This window comes from Poecilia formosa, unplaced genomic scaffold, assembly GCF_000485575.1.
Source record: "Poecilia formosa unplaced genomic scaffold, Poecilia_formosa-5.1.2 Scaffold20, whole genome shotgun sequence".
In the NCBI taxonomy this organism is placed as follows: domain Eukaryota; kingdom Metazoa; phylum Chordata; class Actinopteri; order Cyprinodontiformes; family Poeciliidae; genus Poecilia; species Poecilia formosa.
In genome coordinates, this window is record NW_006799959.1 from 90809 (window position 1) to 111029 (window position 20221).

Sequence of the window (20221 nt, forward strand, 5' to 3'; positions counted from 1 at the left end):
CAGAGTGAAGGAAAGAGGAGACCAGCTGCACAGGCAGGCTGCGAAATGAGAAGTAGGTGATCGGTATCGGTAAAAGAGCCAATGATCGCCGATCACCGATCATGCACTTTTTCACGAAAATCGGCCCGATTATGATCGGTGACCGATCGATCGGCACACCTCTAGTAAATACAACCACGTTTATGCAGACACTTCCAATAAAATGCTGACTTTGCTGCACCCAAACCAGCTTTTATCTGATTTATTAAACCTAGCTAAATATACCAAACATTTTTGGGGAAAAAAATAGGCCTGTTGCAATAAATCAATTAATCAATTAATCACATGATGCATTAAACCAAACTAATTAATTTCCCTCTAAGTCACTTATTGTTTTTATTTTCTCTTTTTCTACAAAAACTGGATGATATAAGTCTGGTGTTTTGGTCTAAACTAAGCCATTTTTTAAGGATACTTTTATTTACAGAGACTTCATAATTTACGTTATTTGTTGTTTCTGTTTCTTTATTTTGGATATTTAAAATGTTCCAGTGTTAAATGCTCATTAGACTTCAAAGTTGAGAATGTCTTCTTCCATTGTTACCTTTATTTTACTTGAAAATGGTGTCAAAACAACAATATTATCATTTATTGTAATAACAGAAACGTTTTATCAGGACAGACCGAGACTCAGATCCTGTTCTTAAACTGAGAATAAACGTATTTAATCAAGCCAAAAGCAAACTGAAAACTAAATGCTTTTCCTACAAAAATGTACCGTTTTATAGGCTTTTATTTTAGTTTTTTTATTTTCACCATTTTTAACCCATGTGACCATAAGTGCTGCTCTAAATTCTGCTCACTTAAGTGCAAATCGATTATTTTCAAAGCTAAAGTCAGAATTACAGAGTGATGTTTTCCTAACTGTCTCTTCATATTTAACGCTACTAAGATAAGTTATATTTGATTTGTGTCTTGGCAGATTTCTGTGTTTACTTAAGCGTTATCTCGTTGGATCGGTACGGGTGGTGAGTGTGGAGTATGAAAGCCACAGAGCGCTTATCCTCTCTGGATCAGACCGAATTACCATCTACTCTCACATCTGGGCTTTTGTTCCCCCCCGTTTCTTGGCAGCAGCAGAAATGATTGCACCTTCATTGAAACCCTCCCTCCTTTTCCCAACAGGACAAGTGGGAGGTTAAAAAAGCTTCCTTTTGTTAGTCCACACAAAGACAGTTTAATAGTTTAGAAACCTTATATATATAGTGCTGAGTGACTGCGAGAAGGGCAGAAGTTCATTCCAGAAACAAAACTTTCTCAGGTGAAGTCTGTCTTGTTACAAACTGCCTCCTGAATTGTTTGTGAGATTTGTAAGTCAATACATCCAGGTTTTATTTCCATTTCACACAACGTTCCGACACTCTCACATTCAGAATTGCTGCTATTTCTGTCGGTACACAACAATTTTTGATGTATTATGATGATAAATACACTCAAACTTGATTTTGAATTTTCCAAAGTTTTCACAACGTACCAACCATCCGTCGTCTGTTCCTGGTCGTCGCGTTGGTTCGTTACAGGAGGTTCGTAATCAAACTGATGCAGACCAGCAAAGCAAAGTAGGTCTTGGTTTGGTTGAAGTGAATGATTTGGCTGTGAATGTGAAACAGACCGGAGACCGCTCCAAAAGCAGGAAGTGGACGACAGCACAGGGAATTCTGGGTAAATACCACCAAACCAAACACGCTAACTAGCGCTAGCAGAAGAAATGGCTCATGAAATCCTACAGCCACTAAAATCTGATGCCACTCCATTATTGTTTACGTTTCATGAAGAAGGAAGTTACGCTCAGTGTCTTCTTCAGAGGTTTTTGTGTCGTTCCCTTCAGTGATTCTTGGTGCAGCGCCCCCACAGGGCAGGAGGGGAACAGGTTGCTCTGTTAGTTTGGTTGGTTTGACTCAGAGCTGTGGGAAAATGGAAGACATTTTGATCCCAATCAAACAGAGTCTACTGGACTATCAGGTTTAAAAGCATCCTTAGAGAAACCGTTAAGAGTTACGATTTGACTGTGGAAGGAATCCAGAGAACTCACTATTTCCAGATTCTGTTCTCCATGTTCTCTGAAAGACAGATTATATTGTTTGTTTTGTGTTAACATCATTTTCTTACAGTAAAATAGATGATAGAGAATTACTTTAAATCATCGGATGTCAAAAACATCCCCCTGATGGGACAAAGGGAGCTGGATTTTTTTCTCCTGGAAACGTCGGGTATGAAATGAGATCGCTGCAATAAGTGAAACACAGATAAACATGCAGATACTAACAATCAGCTGACTGTTGGTTAGCAAACCAACAGGCCTCCTCTGCTAATTGAGAACAAGGCTTTCTGCTGTTTCAGTGGTTTAATTACGCAGCAGGGCAGAGGATAGGCGAACGATGCCAAGAACACGTGTCGTGATTTAACGTCCCTGCGGGAACGAACACGTCCGCTCGGTTCCAGCCTTTAATGGCGTCGTAGATTTCCTGCTGATGAACGGAGGCAGAATTAACAGTGAGCGTGCTAATTCACCACGCTGCTGTTACTGCTGTACAAACAGAGCGCCGAGGAACAAAAGCTACTCCAACATTAGTGTTAATGATCGAGCTGTCAGTTCTGAACTGGTGACAAACTGCAGACGAGCAAAAATCGGAGTCCGAAACCAATCAGGAAGTTAATGAGGAGAAAAATTACTCCTGTTTTCCTTCCCAGCTCTGCTGAGGAGAGGAGAGCAGGAAAAGCTACTACCACTGGACGGATTTCAATTGTGTCATCTGACAGGAATCCTTCAAAATAAACATTACAGATTATCTGTAAATATTCTGTGGGATGAAGTAGCTCATAAAAATGACATTTCACACATTCTTCTTTATTGCAAACATAAACATAATGACTTTAAATATTTAAAAAAGCAAATGCAAACAAACAGGAACAGAATAATAGGAAAGGTCACAAATCCCCCTTCAAAATAAAAGTTTGCTTAAATTAAAGGTTTTTGTTGCATTTTAAAAGATTCAACAGAAGATAAAGGAGCAGTATTATTTAAACATTTTTTAGGTTTACATCATATTATAATGTTGTTCTCTCACTAATAAATGGAGCGTTGCCTTGATTCTTCCATGCATATTTGAGAAATCCTTTTATCTCCATAGGAAAACACCTGGGTGGACTGGCTCCGCCTTCTAGACGCAGCTCCTCCCCCACTGAGCTCCTTCAGACTAGCCATGAGCAATTAGCAAACACCTGCTGAGCTCATGTTAGGAGCCACTTCTCAGAGCATCGCTGGTAGAAACGTTGTCAATAGAGGAGCCATGTTGTGATGACTTCCTGGAGGCGGAGCTTCAGAAAGAACAGGAGCTTCTTAAAGAGAAATAAAACGATGAACAGTTTTCCTGTAGTAGATATTTATCAAAAGATCATGTAGCAGTTGCGGCTCTAAACAAGTTTTATTTAGCAGGACTGATGACAAAATGGCCGACCCATCGCCTAAACATATCAGTTTATCCATCCACACTTTAAAAGAGGAAAATGAACTCAGATAATGATATGGAAACCTGTTCTGGAAGTGAACTCTGACTGTGTTTCTCCCCGCAGCGTTTTCACCCACCAGCTACGACTCGACCATGACCTGCCGCTCCATGAGCGCTCTGGTTCTAAACGACGACAAGGCCGAGTGCGAGGCCGGCGGCCAGGCGGCCAGCTTCACCGTCGACACCATCACCGGCGACACCAGCAACTAGAAGAAGAAGAAGAAGAATGTCACGATAAGTTCTCGCCTGAACTGAAAACTGTTCAGCTGTTAAAGCAGATTTTTGTTCCTGATTTCTGTTCTGCTCTGAGTCTCTCTGTTCGTAACTGAAGGGAGTTAATCATCCAAAAACTGACTGTTTTTTATGATTCCTAATTAGAAAAAAATCAAGACTGAATTAGATTACACAAAATAAAATACTGTACTCTCAAAAGTTTACACACCTGCTACACCTTGACTTATTATTTCAAAACATTTTACACCTTAAGTTGGAATATATGTGTGTAATTCAGTTAAAGATAATTTATTATCAGAAAAATGTGTACAACACTGCAAAAACACAAAATCTTAAGTATTTTTGGCCCGTATGTGCAAATGTGTTTTAAGTCAATACGTCATTAATATTGATTAAAAATAAACTTGTTTCACTGGCAGATTGACTTACAGCATGTAATATTTAGTGAAATAGCTAGAACTTTTTCATCAATACTAAGGAATTATTGATTCAAAACAAGCTCATAGTTGTTGCTGTATTGTTACTTATTAATTAGTTTTGTCTCATTTTAGATGCATCAAGATATCTGAATTAGAAACTAGACAAAAATACCTGGTAAGGTTTTGTGTTTTTGCAGTGTAGACGTTTTCTCTAATCCAAACATGGTGAAGACATGACTGCATGTAAACAGCTTTTTTCCCTCTAAGATTCATTTCCAGTTTAATTCTGAGGGTTTAGCGCTTCATTATATGTAGAAAAAGTTAAAGATTTATCATTTTTTCCCAACAGAAACCTGGGACTTTAACAGGTGTGTAAACTTTAGAGTCGCTGTATTGGTCAAGTTTGTATTTTTTGATAAACTACATCCTGAAACACTGGAATCAAGGTTTTATTTCTTTAAATTAAGTAATGAAATTTGGTTAATTGGACTTATTGTGTGCATTAATTTGACATTTTACACAATATAAATAATGCAACTTTTACTTTGGTGTATTTTTTTAATCCAGTAGGTTAATTTTCTTTGTTTAAGGATTTTTTTTTCTGCTATGTTGAGCAGTTTTCCATTCATTTTCATTTTATAACAAACAAGATTTGTATTAATCACTCTGAACGTTTTGGAGCGGAGGAGGGGTTTTTTTTGTTGTAATTTGCCAATCAGCCACTAGATGTCGCTGGATCTTACTGTATGCTCCCTTCTGACATTTATTTTGATTTTTCCAATCAGACACGATGTTGTTTTTCCAACAGAATCACATCAGGTGCAAATAAATCTCATTAATCTCACATCTGTGAAATTCATTTTAAAAAATGTTTAACTTTGCACAAAAACATTAAGATTTTATTGTTTTTCCTGAACAGCAGTGTGATAAACGTTGAGCAGCAGTCCAAGTTGTTCTAGAAATGTTCCAGGTTTAAAAAAAGCAAAGCGAGGCGGCAGGTCGTAAATCACGCTGCTCTTCCCTCTCTGGGCGTGTGATGAGCGCCGGATGCTTATTTATGGCCTCCTTTATTCCTCTGGATTTGCATGTGTATTGTATATTTAACCCCTTCTCAGCAGAGGTGTTGGCGCCGCACGCGGGTTATTGTTTACAATTTTTTACCCACTTTGGGACGACCTTGTAGAGTGAGCCGAAGCATCACTCAATAACACAACATTTATGGAGAAACGCCTCACATCTGGCTGAAAACTTTGGAAAATATATTTAAAAAAAGGATATTTATAATTATTATTTTAACAAACCAGTGAAAACATTTCACCACTTTATTAGCAATAAATGATTTACATTTTAATCATGGCTAACATATTATTTTCAGATTTGATTAGTCAAATCTGAAACTTTTTAACACTCAAACCCACTTGAAGAGCAGTTTGAACATGTAATACTTTCTTCAGTCACTTTTTGCTCGTTTGGAATAAGGTTGATTTTGTGGTGAACTATCTGAGTTTTAGTTTTCTTCAACATTTTCTGGCATTTTAATGAGTTTTCCAGTTTCCCTGAACAGAAACAGATCCTCCATCATTCTTAAAGAGGCAGCATCGTGGTTTCCAGGCACATAGTGTCATTTTATGGCACAATCAAGTAACTATGTTACCTTCAGTTGTTGTAGAAATGCTTTATATATCAAATATGACTTAAAAGAAATTTAACATCTTGAAATTGGGCATCTGTTTCTTTGAAAAGTCTTCTGAAGCTTTGCCTTCACAAAGTCATCACAACACTATAATTTTTCATCTTTATTACTCCAAATTCACCTGGAGTGTTTGTTGCTGAAAATCTTAATCTTAGTCTCATCTGAGCAACGCAGGCGATTCTAATTAAAGTTAAACTCACATTTACATTTGTGTCATAATTCCCAAACAAGCAGTCAGCATTGTCTGATGAATGTTGTGGAGATAAACTCAAGAAAACCAACCAATGGAACCGAGTAGCTGCTAGTGAAGAAAGGGTTTAAGTCATTGGAAACAAAGCCAATGGCGGACACATTTCTGCTAATAGCAGAAAGAAAGGGCTAATTTTTCACTTTAGCTAACTTTGAAAACGTTTAGCAGAAAAATTCTGGAGCACTAATTTACTTGATTGTTTTGTAAACTTTTAGTTGAATAACATCTCCATTTATTTTGAAGGTTTGACTATCAGTTAAGAAATCTTCAAGTAGTTGGACGTTTATATGTGTGCTCTTATTTTGAAGGGAGTAAAGATTGTTTACACATCAGTTCCGTTTCCTCTGTTTACTTCGCTGGAGCTTTTTTTGATCATTATTTCAAACAAAAAAGATACACAAACAAAATAAAACAGCGACAGCAGAGAACAAGATATAAGCATTATTACTAGAACATGTCAATTATTATGTCAAAAGGGTAGATATAATTTGAATTGAAGTTAGCACTTTAGCATTAGTGTCCGCTAGCGTTAGCATAGCTAATGTTTATGTTTAGTGTTAACTAAAAGATCCTCTAACTGATTGCAATTTTTTTTTGCTCCGTATTATTTGCATAAAATTTGCATGTTCAAGCTTTTGTTCATAGATTTGTATTGCCTTGTTGCTGAAAATGTGCTTTGTAATTACCTTTACCTTAGATTACATCTAAAATATTCAAAAGAAAACACATTTGCGGCTCAATCGGTTTCCAATGTGCATATTATATTTACGTATATTTCAACTATTAAAATAGGCAGTTCTAAGCGTTTATGAAAGAGTAAGTAAAACATAACGTTATTTTAACAAGAGGTCCTAATTAAAGTGGCAAGCACTGTAAAGTGTCAAACTAATCAATCTCTCACTAAATACGTAAATCGTCTGAGGATTTTAATTATTTTTCTTGGATACCTGAAATGGATGTAAGTGGAACTTTGCTTTTCCAGTCTGAATTTATTAGGATTCATTTCCAACGCGTTGGCCACAGACGTAATTTGGAGCTTTCATGTTTACGTCGCTACAAGTTTTAGTGGAATAAAAGTGCTGCGAAGTGATGAAGTGTAAATGTGAAGTCGTCCTGGGGACAACATAAAACCAGACAAAGAAAATTACTTGTATTTTCTTTTCCAGCACGGTGTTCATTGGATTCTGCCCCATCTGCTGTAATCAATAACATGACCGTCTTGTTTTTTTATGAAACGCACTTACTCTTAATTTCATCCACCAGTGGTTTTAGAGAGCAGAATGTGGAGTTACCTATAAGGCTTTGACATTATAAATCACCTCTTGAGACCAGATTGTGCGGCAGTATCGATTGATCCTGATATATCACTGAAATTTACTGTCACTTCTGTTTTCAATTAAAGATACAATCAGTCAGATAATGACTTAATTGGATTTTACAGAAGATTGAGTTTTATCGCCTTGTGCTTTACGAGTTTAGTTAAGGAAAGCCGTTTTATCACCGCTGCCGCTGACTTGTCCTTCTGTAGCTGCCGGCCCGTGTACAGCGGCGGGAAGAAAGTGTCACAGGGTCGCTTTTCCTTGAGCTGCCTCGGCCTCCATGAATCACGGCTTCCGGTAATAGATAGAATCAGGCCGGATCGCGGCTGACAGAGTGATGGCGGCTCGTTACAGACAGGAAGTCTGCGAAGAGGTGAAGGAGGAAATATTTAAAAAGCTGCGGAGGCGAGTTTTAAAGACTCTGAGCGTCATGACAGAATGAGGCAGAAAATCTGATTTATTTTGGAAAATTTCTGGATTTTATCTCAACATAAAGGGTTAATTTCACATTGCGTTTCCTGAGATATAATGGAGTTTGGCAGTAATTATTTTATCTATTTGAGTAACTTTTTAAAAAGTTATTAAAATAAATTATTTAAATAAAAAGAAAAAGATGAAAAAGTTCTAGTTCCATTGGCAGATTATTTCTCTTATGGGAAAAATGTTTTGTGGTCAGAGTTGGGTAGAAACTGGTTACATTTACTTGAGTAACCTTTTTGAAATAATTTACTTTTAGGAGTATTTTTACTACACTTTGCTTTTTCCTCTTTGAGTAACTTTATTATAAAGTAGCTCTGCTCTAAACTGGAGTCACATCTCTGGATTTCCTACCCACTGAATGAAAAACAGGGATGTTTTAACCAGATAGACACCGACACACACCTGCAGTTTTTGTTAAAGTTTCAGAAGTGTTTTACTGAAAGAAACTGATCTGGACAAATTTATTTTGTCTGATTTTGATATTTTTTTGTTACTTATGTAAATAATTGTCATTTTTATCCTTAAAATACCAAAACTTCCACTGAACTTTATATTTTGATCTTTCTGGGGATGTCATTTTAAATATGAAATTACTGATAATTTGATTCTTTACTCAAAACCTGAGTAGATTTTTACCAAATACTTTTTTACTCGAGTAACTTCTTAGACGGCTACTTTTTACTTTCACTTGAGTTAAAATGTGTTGAAGTCGTGCTTCTTTTACTCTGACCCTAAATGCATGATATGACTTTGGTACTAATAGAAATAAATCCTGGAGGTTAAATCAGGAATTTAACTCAGATTACTGAATAAATCCGAGTTACAGACGCATCAGTGGCTGTTTTTCTGGCTGCAGAATGACTGATCTCTCTCTAATCCAGATGTCAGCCCAGTTCCTCTGAATGGGTTTGGGGATTTTAAATCAGCCTCTCCGTGACAGGAGTCCTGAGTGGCGGCGCCGCCCCCAATCAGCCGCTCATAATGAGCCGAGGTCAGGAGGTCCACTCGCCCCGAAGTCATTAAAACAGAATAACTGTCAGGACGCCCCTAACGCTGCAGAACCGAACTTTGAATTACTGTTTATATGAAATATTAAAACTCAAACACCAATACATAACTCTCCTGTGGCGTCACACTTCTGGGAACTTTGTAACTGACGGCCATCTTGGCAGCCAGTTGCTGAGGAGTTGCTATGATAACAATAAACAACCCATAAACTCTCTCCTCGTTCCTAACATAAAAAAATATAAGAACATTAAAATTATTACACAGTTAAAAATGTGGAGCCCTCCACCCAGCTCTGTGACACTAAGATAGACTTAGATAAATTACCTTTTCTCAAAGAGCGGCATATAAACCCAGAACTCCTCAACTGGCCCAGTTTTAGCTTCACTTCAAATTCTAATTATTTTATTTCTTAACTCAGACATAATAGAGAGCTCAGGAAAATCCCCAACATCACATCAGCCATCAAGTTCTGCAAGTTCTGACCCATTCACTTCCATCAGGTGCATCTAAAACCCGCTGACACACTAAGGTAAGCGGATCACGATGCTGCTGTGGTTTTCTGTCTCTTCCGCTCATTTCTTCACCTTTCACCCACCAGCAGCAACATCCCACCACAACATGCACTGATGCATCATGGGAACTCCCTCAGGTCCATCAGATCGTCACTTCAAGCTGGCATGATGCAGCCATCTGCACTGTGATGTTTCCTTAACTTTGTCGTAAAATCAAAGGATCAACTAGCGAACTACTCGTTAAGTCAAATAAATATAAACTGAGCTTCAATGTCAGAGAAAAATAAACCGACCCCGCTACTGTTGCTCCTACAATGAGCTCAGCAGTTCCACCAGGAGTTTGCTAGCTGCTGCTGGCTAGTCTGAAGGAGCTGAGCAGGGGAGGAGCTGTTTCCTGAAGGTGGAGCTAGGTCCACTCAGGCATTTTGGGCAGCTGAATGGTTGCCATGGAGATTAAAGGATTTCTCAAACATGAAAGAATCAGAGCAACAATCCAGGTATGTTTTGATGAGTGAATAACATTATAAATGATGTGAAGCTAAAAAAAAGTTTCACATGATACCGCCCCTTTAACTTTGACACACGACCTAGACGATGGTTTTTGTCACTTTAAAGAAAAAGGCGGGAGTGGGAACCTTTTCCCAGGATGCATCACAATGAGGAAGTGATGAGCTCAAATGGAGAAAACTTAGTTGATTTTTATTTGTGTGTAATATTTAATGTATTACTTATGTTTTTCAAGATTTTTAGTTTTAAGTGACTGTTGGTGATGAAAAATGACCAAATGTGAAAAAGGAAAAAGAACAACAAAACATTTTTTTTATCTTACTAATAATTTTAGGACAAACAACAACTTTCACGTTTTTATTTTAATGTTATGCAGGGTATAATATCTAATTGTGAATTTCAAAATGTTTAATTTCTGAATAATTTGGAGATTAAATCTGAAATATGAAGTTGATTTCATATGTTGACCTTTTATTAATTATATCTAGAGCAGCAACTAACAATTATTTTAGTAATCAATTATTCTATTGATTTTTCTGACAATTGATTGATTAATCGGATAAAAAATCAGGTGATTTATTCAAACACTAAATTATTTTCTATACAATAGTAGATATATATTAAACTATGAAAATAAACAAATAAATCAGTTTGTTTTTTAAATAAGAAAATAATTGACTAAAATTCAACAAAATATCTTTCAATTAGAAATCTTAAAATGTATATATTTGTTTTTTGTTTGTTTTGGGTTTTTTACAGTTTTGGCTTAATTGCTGCTCTGGTTGTGTTGTTCTTTCAGAAAATTATTTTTAGTCTATAATCCATCTATTACTAAATTAACTGATGATTAATCCGATTAATCGAAACAGCCTTTTGTGTTTTTTTTCTTTTTTCTGTTCGTTTCTCCTTTTCCGGTTTAACTGCTCTCTAATTTCCGGTGACAGTTGTTTATTTGGGGCCAGTAATGATCCCTACATGGGTTTAAATAACTGCGCAGAGCATAAAACGCGAGGACAGCCTTGCAGGTGCACAACTTGCAGCGCATCAAATTAAAGGGAAGCTCATCAGCGCGGTGTAAACTTTTATTCCGGTTTGTGTTTTGCCCCAACATGAATAAATTTATTGTGCGTTCGCCCCGCAAGCCTCCGGTACTTTAACTCCCACAAATCTACTCGGCCGGCACAAACTGCAAAGCCACTCTAGTCACCTTGAAATTTCCTCTGCTATTTTCCAATTAAAAGCTTAATAGCCCTGGAGACGGGCTCCATGCGGCGAAGTTTACCGGGCTCTTATTCTGTGCGAGGCGCGCCGCTCGGATCCCATTATTTGCTTGAATAAACCTTTTTTACGGTCAGAAATGGGCCCCGGCTTTGTCCGGTGTTATGTTTCAATGCCCTCTATTAGTCCGGCGGAGGGGACATATCAGCGTCCTCCGCGCAGTTCCCAAAGGCCCTTTTATACCCGCGGAGAGCTAATCATCTAAGTTATGCACGACGGTGTAAAAGGTGCGAAAGCCATGCGCATGCGTGCTGACTGAATTGTTTGTTTGGATTAATTTTTAGCGCCCTGAAGGCAACGGAGCAGGAAATTAAATTAATCAGCTTCAGAGCAACAAAAAAGCGATGTTTGCTAACAAATAAAGAAGGTTTTGAAATTACTGTGCTGACTGAAAGTTGTGATATTTATCTGAAAGGCCAGAAAATAAAACACAAATATTTGACCTCAAAATGGCGCAATTTGACATTTCAAAAATAAAATTGCTCAATGGGAACACTCCTATTTTGAAAAAACTTGTTTGTAGATGAAAGGTTTTGGCAAAATTGCACTTTCATTAAAAGTAGCACTTTTTTTTGCAGCACACGAGTCAACAACGGATGTTACCCTGGCGCAAACCACGAAGAAGATGACAGGAAGTAGCTTTAGTATGGTAACATTGCTTGTTTTTAATGACTTATTTAATTGTAAAATTGTGATGTTTGTTGATATTAACTGAATATTGAAATGCATTTCTAGCTGTATGTCTAATGGAAATGCAGCTACTGATGATTTTTCAAATGGAGGATGTGGCTCTGCACCAAGGGCGCAATGTGTAAGGGTCAGCAGGAGCTTCAAAAACTATGCATATCTCAGTTAACCTACAAAAATTTTTTTTTATTGCTTTGTATCATGTGAAATTAATGAAATGTCAATTTACAGTTGCTCTAAGACTCCTATTTAGTGAAAAAGTTTTTTTCTGCTGAGAATTTTATACCATAAAAAAAGTCTAAAATATCTCAGCTAGTCAAATTTTCCTCTGATCATTTTTACACAGATCATGGAGTCAGTGACATAACCACTCTCAGACTTTTGACATTTGTATTCCATTTATTAGAAAATCACCTTTATTTATTGTGAAAATTACAAAATATAAACTGCCATATATTTTAAAAAATAGTTTGAATGTATGAATCTGTAAATAAATAAATAATACATTCTAGATTCTCTCTAAGAAATATAAAAACAAATAATATTTCCCATGATGCACACAGGGGGGCCGCCCAGGGAAAAGTTCACTGAAGAACCACCTCTGTTTGAAATTACATCTTTAAATTCAGCTTTTATTCAGCATTTATTGTATTTGTTGGATAATATGAAGGATAAATCTGCAGCTACCTTTCAGGGGGGTCATTGTTCATTTGTGTGTTAAACGGGACCATGTTCTGCTCACATGCAGGGCCGGCCCAAGGCATATGCAAGCTAAGTGGCTGATTGGGGCAAAAAAATATAAAAACGATAAAACAAGCAATCAGTAGAGAAAACAAGAACAGAATAATTAGCTTAGCACTTTTCTGTTTGAAAATGAGTTGAAGTCAATGCTGAAATAATCATAGTTCTCAGTTTGATCAAATATATTAATTACCAGTTCAATAATTATCAAGTTATGGTTTTCATGTGCCTGTTCAACTTGCTGTGCAGAACCAACAAATAAATTATATAACCCAAACACAAAGAGCTACAAACTGACTCTTATGGGCTCTGGGGCAGCAGAACCAGGGACCTAAAAAGACTCAACAGCCTGATGAAGAAGACTGGTTCTGGTTCTGGTTCTGTTCTGGGAACCCTGACCTTCATGAGACAGTCTTAGGAGAGCAGAGCATCTTCAGTCAGAGGCTTCTTCAGATTTGCTGTAATACAGACTGCTGCAGGAAATCATTCCTGCCAACAGCCATCACTATCGACAATAACTCTTTGGAAAAATCTGAGTTACAGCAACATTTAATTTCCTTTTGGGATCAATAAGGTATTTTTGAATTTGAACTTACAGCATCAGAATAATTACCAACTACTTGCCAATCTACACAAAGTACATTCTTTATAATTTTATAACAAATAAAAATATAAAAAATAAAACATAAACCTAAAGATGATAATGGTAGAAAATAACAATAATAATCTATTAATATACTAACAGAAGAAATGTACTAATATAATGTATTTATTCTTAAACTGGTTGATTTTTTTTTTTATTTACTGGTGTGATGCTAATGATAGTTAGCTACAGGAATGTTAACATATGGTGTTTACATGCTGGTTTGTGGGGAGCCTAGATAAAAACCCGGCTCAGGGCCCCAAACAGTCTCGGACCGGCCCTGCTGGCCTGGATATGTTTTGCAGCGTTTGGTTACTGGTGTCAGTGTGATGCGTCTCTGCGCTGTCAGTGGATCCTCCGCTCCAAGCCAACTCCTCTTGTCTTCATCCTGTCATGCGAGCACTTCCAGCTCCATCTCCCTGACTGATCACCGCAATCCTCCCGCAGATGTTCTTGCGCGCACAGGAAAATCCGCCGACAGAATGAACGGTTACGGATCCCCGTACCTGTACATGGGGGCCCCGGTGTCGCAGCCCCGCGCCCCGCTCCAGAGGACGCCCAAGTGCGCCCGGTGCCGGAACCACGGCGTCCTGTCGTGGCTGAAGGGACACAAGCGCTACTGCCGCTTCAAGGATTGCACCTGCGAGAAGTGCATCCTCATCATCGAGCGGCAGCGCGTCATGGCCGCGCAGGTGGCGCTGCGCCGGCAGCAGGCCAACGAGAGCCTGGAGAGCCTCATCCCGGAGTCCCTCAGGGTGCTGCCGGGCATCGGCATGAGCGGGGCCGGCGACGGGAGCCAGGGAGCCCCGCCGGCGAGGAGCGAGGAGCTGGAGCTGAGGTGGAGCGGCGCGGAGCCTCCGCAAACACGCACAGGTAACCAGCAGCGGAAAACCCGCAAATTTCAATTTAAATGTTTTTTAAAAAGTTGATCCGGTTAAAATATCACAAAAACTCTTGATAGTAGCATAAAAACACCTTTAACTCGCAAAATTCAGAGTTTTAGATCATTAAAGACAAAAAACATTAAGATTAAAGTGTGCAAATATTGATGATTTAAATGTTTATTTACTGCTGATGATGAACAGATAATAATCAATAACCACTGAAAATGTGGAAAGGACAAAATAACTTCTGAACTTCTTTTAACATGTTTTTAATTTACAAATGAAGGAAACGATTCAGAAATAAATATAGTAACTCGCGCTAATTCAAATTGATGGCGAACAGTTTATTTATTTATTTACATTTAACCGCAGACGAGCCGGAAGCTCAATTATTACTCAGCGAAGATTAAAAAGTTTCTAAGATTACGAACCTAAACAGACAAAAAAAACTCTTTTATGAGATAAAATATCAGAACTAACGAAGCGCTTCCGAGCCTAAACACAATTAATATGAATATACTTTGTGTTTTTATCATTTAGAATAACTGGGGAAAACAACGAGTCTAACCTCATTCTTGCTTTTTAGAATTATTTAACAACAATTAAGGATTTTAAAAAAATTATTTTAGATTTCTATTAAAAGACCAACGTAACTAATATATCAAAATGCAACAACTGTCTGAAGCCATTCATATACATTCATGTACATTCATATTCATAATGTCTAATAGGTCAAATTGCAAATAACACAAGGAAAATCAGATAAATAAAAAGCAAAATAGAATTTAAAATGCATATTTTTTTTAAGTAATACATACATTTATATAAAAAAGTCGATTTATTGAAGTTTTGGTCCAAACAGAAAACAGTTTGTCTACATTTTCTCTTCTTCTGCATGATTGAAAATCTCCGCCGTTGCTTGGTAACAATGTTATCTGATGATGACGTAATGCAGGTGGAGTTATGATGGATCCGATTACTTAATCTGTAATCTGAATTTTGCTCTTTTTGGCATGACTTAAAAAAAATCTGCAATGTTGAGAAAAATTTTTTTATTTGATTAAGTTATTCAATGACAAGAAAAATTCCATGTAATTATAACAGTTTAGTATAAAACATGTCGCTTTTTAATTACATCCGAGAGAATAACAGAATATTTTATTTGCAACTATAAACAAATCAGATATATAAGAAAAGAAGCTGCAGGTGAAGAACATGGCAGAGGTTAATCAGGCCACCTTTAGTATTTCTTATTTTAAATATTAACAAATTGCTACTGTCATCATAAAAAGGAGATTTCCGAAAAAAAAAACCATGAAACTCAGAAGAATTCTGTTTTTTTCTGAGATTTTTTATTTTCTTTCTTTTTTTACTTGTTTTTAGAAAATTGCCAACTTTTCAAACTCAGAAATTTCTATTTTTTTCTTTGAAAATTTATCAGATTAATATCAAATGTTGACTTTGCAGACTCATAAAGGTTCACGTTTATTCTAGAAGATTTCTGAGTTTTATTTTTCTAGAAGATTTGCAACAAATCAAATCCCAGAAATGTTTTTAATATAAGAAATGTCTGAGATTAACGTCAGAATATCTTTTTTTCTTCAAGCAACTTTTTAGAGCTTTCTAACTAATAAATTGCCTTCCCCCCTTTATTTAAAAAACAAAAGAAAATTACTGAGATGTTTTAGTGGAAATGTACGCCTCTTAAGAAATTACATTTTCTCTGATATTCAAGCTGTTTTTTCCACTACCGCTCTGAGCATGCGCAGTCCTGTCTTATTCCAGCTGATTTTTGTTTTCCTTCATGTGTTATAAATGTTTGGGTGACAGAAGCTGCGGATGACGGCCAAGACGAGGCGTCGGGAGGTGAGAACACCGGCAGCTCCAGTGAGAAGGAGCCGGACCCGGCCAGCTCCCCGGAGGGATCCAAGCCCAACTCCTGCTACACCCCGGAGCCGCCGGAAGCCGCCCCGCAGCCCGACGACAGCCGCTACAGCCTCCCCAAGGCCGGCGGCGCCGACAAGGATGCCAAGGCCGAGAGTCCGCAGCGACACCCGTCCGCTTCCGGGGAGCCGAACCTGCTGATCGAGGGCCTGTCCGGGTCCATCAGCCTGCCGCTCAGCCTGCGGGCCAACCGGCCCCCGCTGGAGGTCCTCAAGAAGATCTTCCCCACGCACAAGCCGCCGGTGCTGGAGCTCATCCTGCGGGGCTGCGGCGGGGATCTGGTCGGAGCCATCGAGGTGCTGCTGTCCAGCCGGAACCCGGACGGGAGCGCTCACCCTCACGCGGAGCCCCACCCGGTATCGGACGGTCTGGTTCTGCCGCAGAACGGACACCTGTTCGAGCACGCGCTGGGCTCCTACCACCCGGTGTCCTCCTCCGCCAAGTGGTCCGTGGGCTCCGCCTTCCGGGTCCCGGAGTCCCTGCGGTTCGGCTCGGACTCCGCGTCGGGCGCACTGGGTGTCCCGCTGCAGCACCCGTCCTTCCCGCAGCCCGCGCGCTACCCGCTCATGCTGCGCAGCTCGCTCACGCGCAGCCAGAGCGGCCCGTTCGTGCACAACGACGTGACCCTGTGGAACACCGTGGCGCTGCAGCAGCAGTACCAGCTGCGCTCCGCCGCGCAGTACGTCTCCCCCTTCGGTCCGGCGGCGCCCGCGGGCGCCGGTGCCTCAGTATTCCGCGGCTCCCCGATCATCCCGTCCAGAGCCGCCGAGGAGCCGCGCATCAGCATCCAGGAGGAGAGCTGCACGCTGGGGCCCAAGGCGGGCCTCTACTCCCCGGAGGAGGACTACGAAGAGCGCTCCGACTCCGCAGACTCCCGCATCCTGAACGCATCCACCTGAGGCTTTGACCCGTTAAGGAACCCAAAAACTAAACGCGCCGATGTGAACGGACGCAGAAATGTTTCTGTTGTTTAAACCGTTCGAACAACATGGACGAGATGACTTGACCAAAACTGGATGAATGTAACAGACTGAGCTTTTCCTGTCAGCATGTTTCTCTGATCAACTGCATGTTCAAAACGCCAAATAAACCTGATCAGCTTCATTTCTTTAGAGTTTGTCATGCTCTTCTTTTCAATCCAAGAAAAATTTACTCTAAGGTTGCTATTTATTCATTATTTTTCATGCATTTATGAACCTCTACAATAAATGAGGATGGAGCTCCATGCCTTTAAAAACATTAATTTGTTACATGTAAAACTGACTTTAACTTAATTGATTACTTGTAACAAATTAATTCACTTTTCTAAACTGGATCATCTGTTTTCTTTATTCAAAGCAACTAAATTGTCGGACAAGTTTAAAAGGGATAAATAAAATACTGAAACATAAGTTTAAAACTTTTTCTCAGTAGGAAATTATCTGATTTATAATCCATCATTTCTCTTATCAAACTGATTCATTGGGATTTAAAAGTAGAAACAGAAAGATTTGTTATCAGGATTATTATTATTTTCTCATTTTGACACAACTGGAATAATTCTGCAATTAATTAGATCCGTGCAATTTAAAGATCTACAAACTTTTCATGTCTTTTCATATTTAATCACTTTCATTTATGATTTTCCACTTTTAGGGACACAAATAAGAAACAGAATAGAAATATCCTTTTATTGTCTCATGAAAACAGCTGGTGAATAATATTTTCACGCAAAGGTAGGAATATAAAATATATACAAACAGAATAAAAAGCAACATACTGTATAGTTAGGTCAACATTTCAACATAATGCAGTTATTAAAAAGAAAAACACTCTGATCCAAAGGAATGTGCAACAGAGTTGGTTCATTTAAGAAATGTACAAAATGTTGATGCATTAAAATGACACTAAACTGTGCAACAGTGGAGATCCGTTCAGCATAACATTCAGTAAACAATCTTTTGTATATCTGAATAATGGAAATATTTGTGCAGCGCAGTCCAGCTGCAACGTGTCGGTTTTTACTCCAAGTCTCTTTTGTTTTGGTCTCTTAAAAACTTGTTAAATGCTGCCATCAAGCGGCGATACAGAGAAATCCAAGAAATTTGATGTAACAATACAAAAGAAAAAACAATGCTTTCAGTAACAGAAGGTTTGAAGGACAAAAACAATCTTTTATTGATTAATTTCAATAATCTGATACATGTTAGCCGATGACCCAATTATTGATTTAAAAGTCTACCAATATTTCTGATTAGTTGACTATGCAAGCACAACAGGCTCAGTCTGATCTATTAATGTTCAGCTTTCTATCTGTTTTTTTGTTTGTTTGGTTTGGTTTTCAAAATTTTTTGTTACAATCTTGGCTAAATATGAACATTGACTATTTAAAATAGTCGATGTTTGTGCCCCTGCACATCTTTTAAAAAATATTCTAAATTAGTTTATCTCGCAAAACTGCAATAGAAACGGATTTTTACGAGTCACGGTCACATGATCAAGAACCGGATGTTGCCACCGGAAGATGAGAGGAAGTAGTTGGATGATGGTGGCGCAGGAGCGCAGCATTTTTTAATGACTTACAGAGGGAACAAACTTATTCATGTGTGATTTTAATTGTATTTCTCACTTAATGGAAACACTGGAAATGTGAAATTGTGTTTGTTTTTCAACATCAGAAGAATATTGACAACATTTTGTGCACATTTGAAACGCAGCTGGTGATAGTTATCGGTCTGGAAAATGTGCAAAGCATTTTCTAAGGCTTTGGGACTCCAGCAAACCTCAGTGGGTGAAATGTTATCCAATTATAATGACTCAGTCTGGAGATCAGAAAAGAACCCCCCAAAACACATCAGTAAGCCTCAGATAAGGTCAGAGTTCACAATTCAACAGTAAAAAAGATAGACTAGATGAAAATGGGCTTCATTTCTGACCAGAAGCATTTTTATGACCCACAAAACGTCTGAGAAAATATTCTGTGAACTAACAAAATAAAGATGGAACTTCCTGGAAGGTTTCTCCTGTCATATTTAATGTAAAACAAACAAAAAAGATTATAGTGATAGTCAAACACGGTGGTGGCAGCATGATGGTCTGGAAAAATGGATTCCTGTCCTTAAGCAAAAACATTTGGGTTACACAGCAAGACAATGACTCTAAATATACCAGCGGGTCCATGCCTGAAAACATAAACTCAGACAAACATTTCAGAGGTTCCTAGTCAAAGTCCAGATTTAAATCTGACTGGGAGTTTGTACCATGACCTTGAGCAGGTGGTTGGAGCTTGGAAACCCTTGAAAACCTTCCAATGAGTTAAAAATCCTGTAATAGCCAATCCACCAGCCATTTATCTCACAGGACCAGATTATTAGGGAAACATCTATTCAAAAATAAAATAAATATTTTAACATTTCTTATTTTTTCAGCTTGTAGAGCTTTTTAGAAAAAAAATAGATTTATAATTACAATTTAAACCCTGAGAAAGAAAGAAAGAAAGAAAGAAAGAAAGAAAGAAAGAAAGAAAGAAAGAAAGAAAGAAAGAAAGAAAGAAAGAAAGAAAGAAAGAAAGCTTTCTGATGAATCCGGTCCGTTCCCAGTCTGCCACCTAGTGGGCAGACTGGGACTTACAGTTCCTCTTTGGAAACATTAAAACTTTATTGAGTCTTCTTTGTGATTTCCAGGACAGAGAATCTGTGGAGATGATCTGAAGCCCAGACCAGAACAGAAACATAAAAAAATAAAAAATCAAGAACGTTTAAAGTTCAGAAGCTAAATTTCAAAGTGAGGAAATGATTTAAGAATGCAGATGTTCGGCTGTGATCCACGGAGAGTGTGATAGTTTCCTGCCAGCTGTCCGACACGTCCTCCTGTTTGTTGCACGTTAGGCCATGAGAGGTCAAGGTGTCAGAGACAAATGCTGTCCCGCCTGGTTTAGCGTTCAGCTGCATGTGTCGTCTGTCCGTCAGAGGCTAATTAACGTAGCAGCGACCCGCTGCACCGCTGCGCTGAGTAACCACAGCTCCGGTTAGAGCGGGACGAGATGCTGTCGGTCCGCCAGGCCGCAGAGGTACAGCAAAACTACAAGAAACTACA

At 38.5% G+C, this 20221-nt stretch overlaps 2 protein-coding genes and 1 long non-coding RNA gene across 5 annotated transcripts in view; 2 read left to right on the plus strand and 1 right to left on the minus strand.

Annotated features, from left to right (window-relative positions):
• The window catches only part of dmrt1 (doublesex and mab-3 related transcription factor 1), a 29633-nt gene extending 25496 nt beyond the window's left edge, over nt 1-4137 (plus strand). For both annotated transcript variants that reach the window (XM_007547341.2, XM_007547340.2), the window contains exon 5: nt 3613-4137. In XM_007547341.2, the coding sequence (XP_007547403.2) occupies nt 3613-3758 (146 nt within the window). In that variant the 3' untranslated portion in view covers nt 3759-4137. The remainder of the gene's footprint in view (nt 1-3612) is intronic.
• Nucleotides 3683-20221, minus strand: part of LOC107835745 (uncharacterized) — a 19505-nt gene continuing 2966 nt past the window's right edge. Inside the window, exon 3 of one of the 2 annotated variants that reach the window (XR_001661561.1) lies at nt 3683-3754. This is a non-coding gene — a long non-coding RNA (uncharacterized LOC107835745). Of the gene's footprint in view, nt 3755-14101; nt 14175-20221 lie in introns of those variants that run through there. The other variant, XR_001661560.1, reaches the window with a different exon arrangement.
• Nucleotides 13439-17251, plus strand: dmrt3a (doublesex and mab-3 related transcription factor 3a). The gene is made up of 2 exons (XM_007547342.2): nt 13439-14192; nt 16034-17251. The coding sequence occupies exons 1-2, from the start codon at nt 13649-13651 to the stop codon at nt 17044-17046; spliced, it is 1557 nt and encodes a 518-aa protein (XP_007547404.2). The 5' UTR covers nt 13439-13648; the 3' UTR covers nt 17047-17251.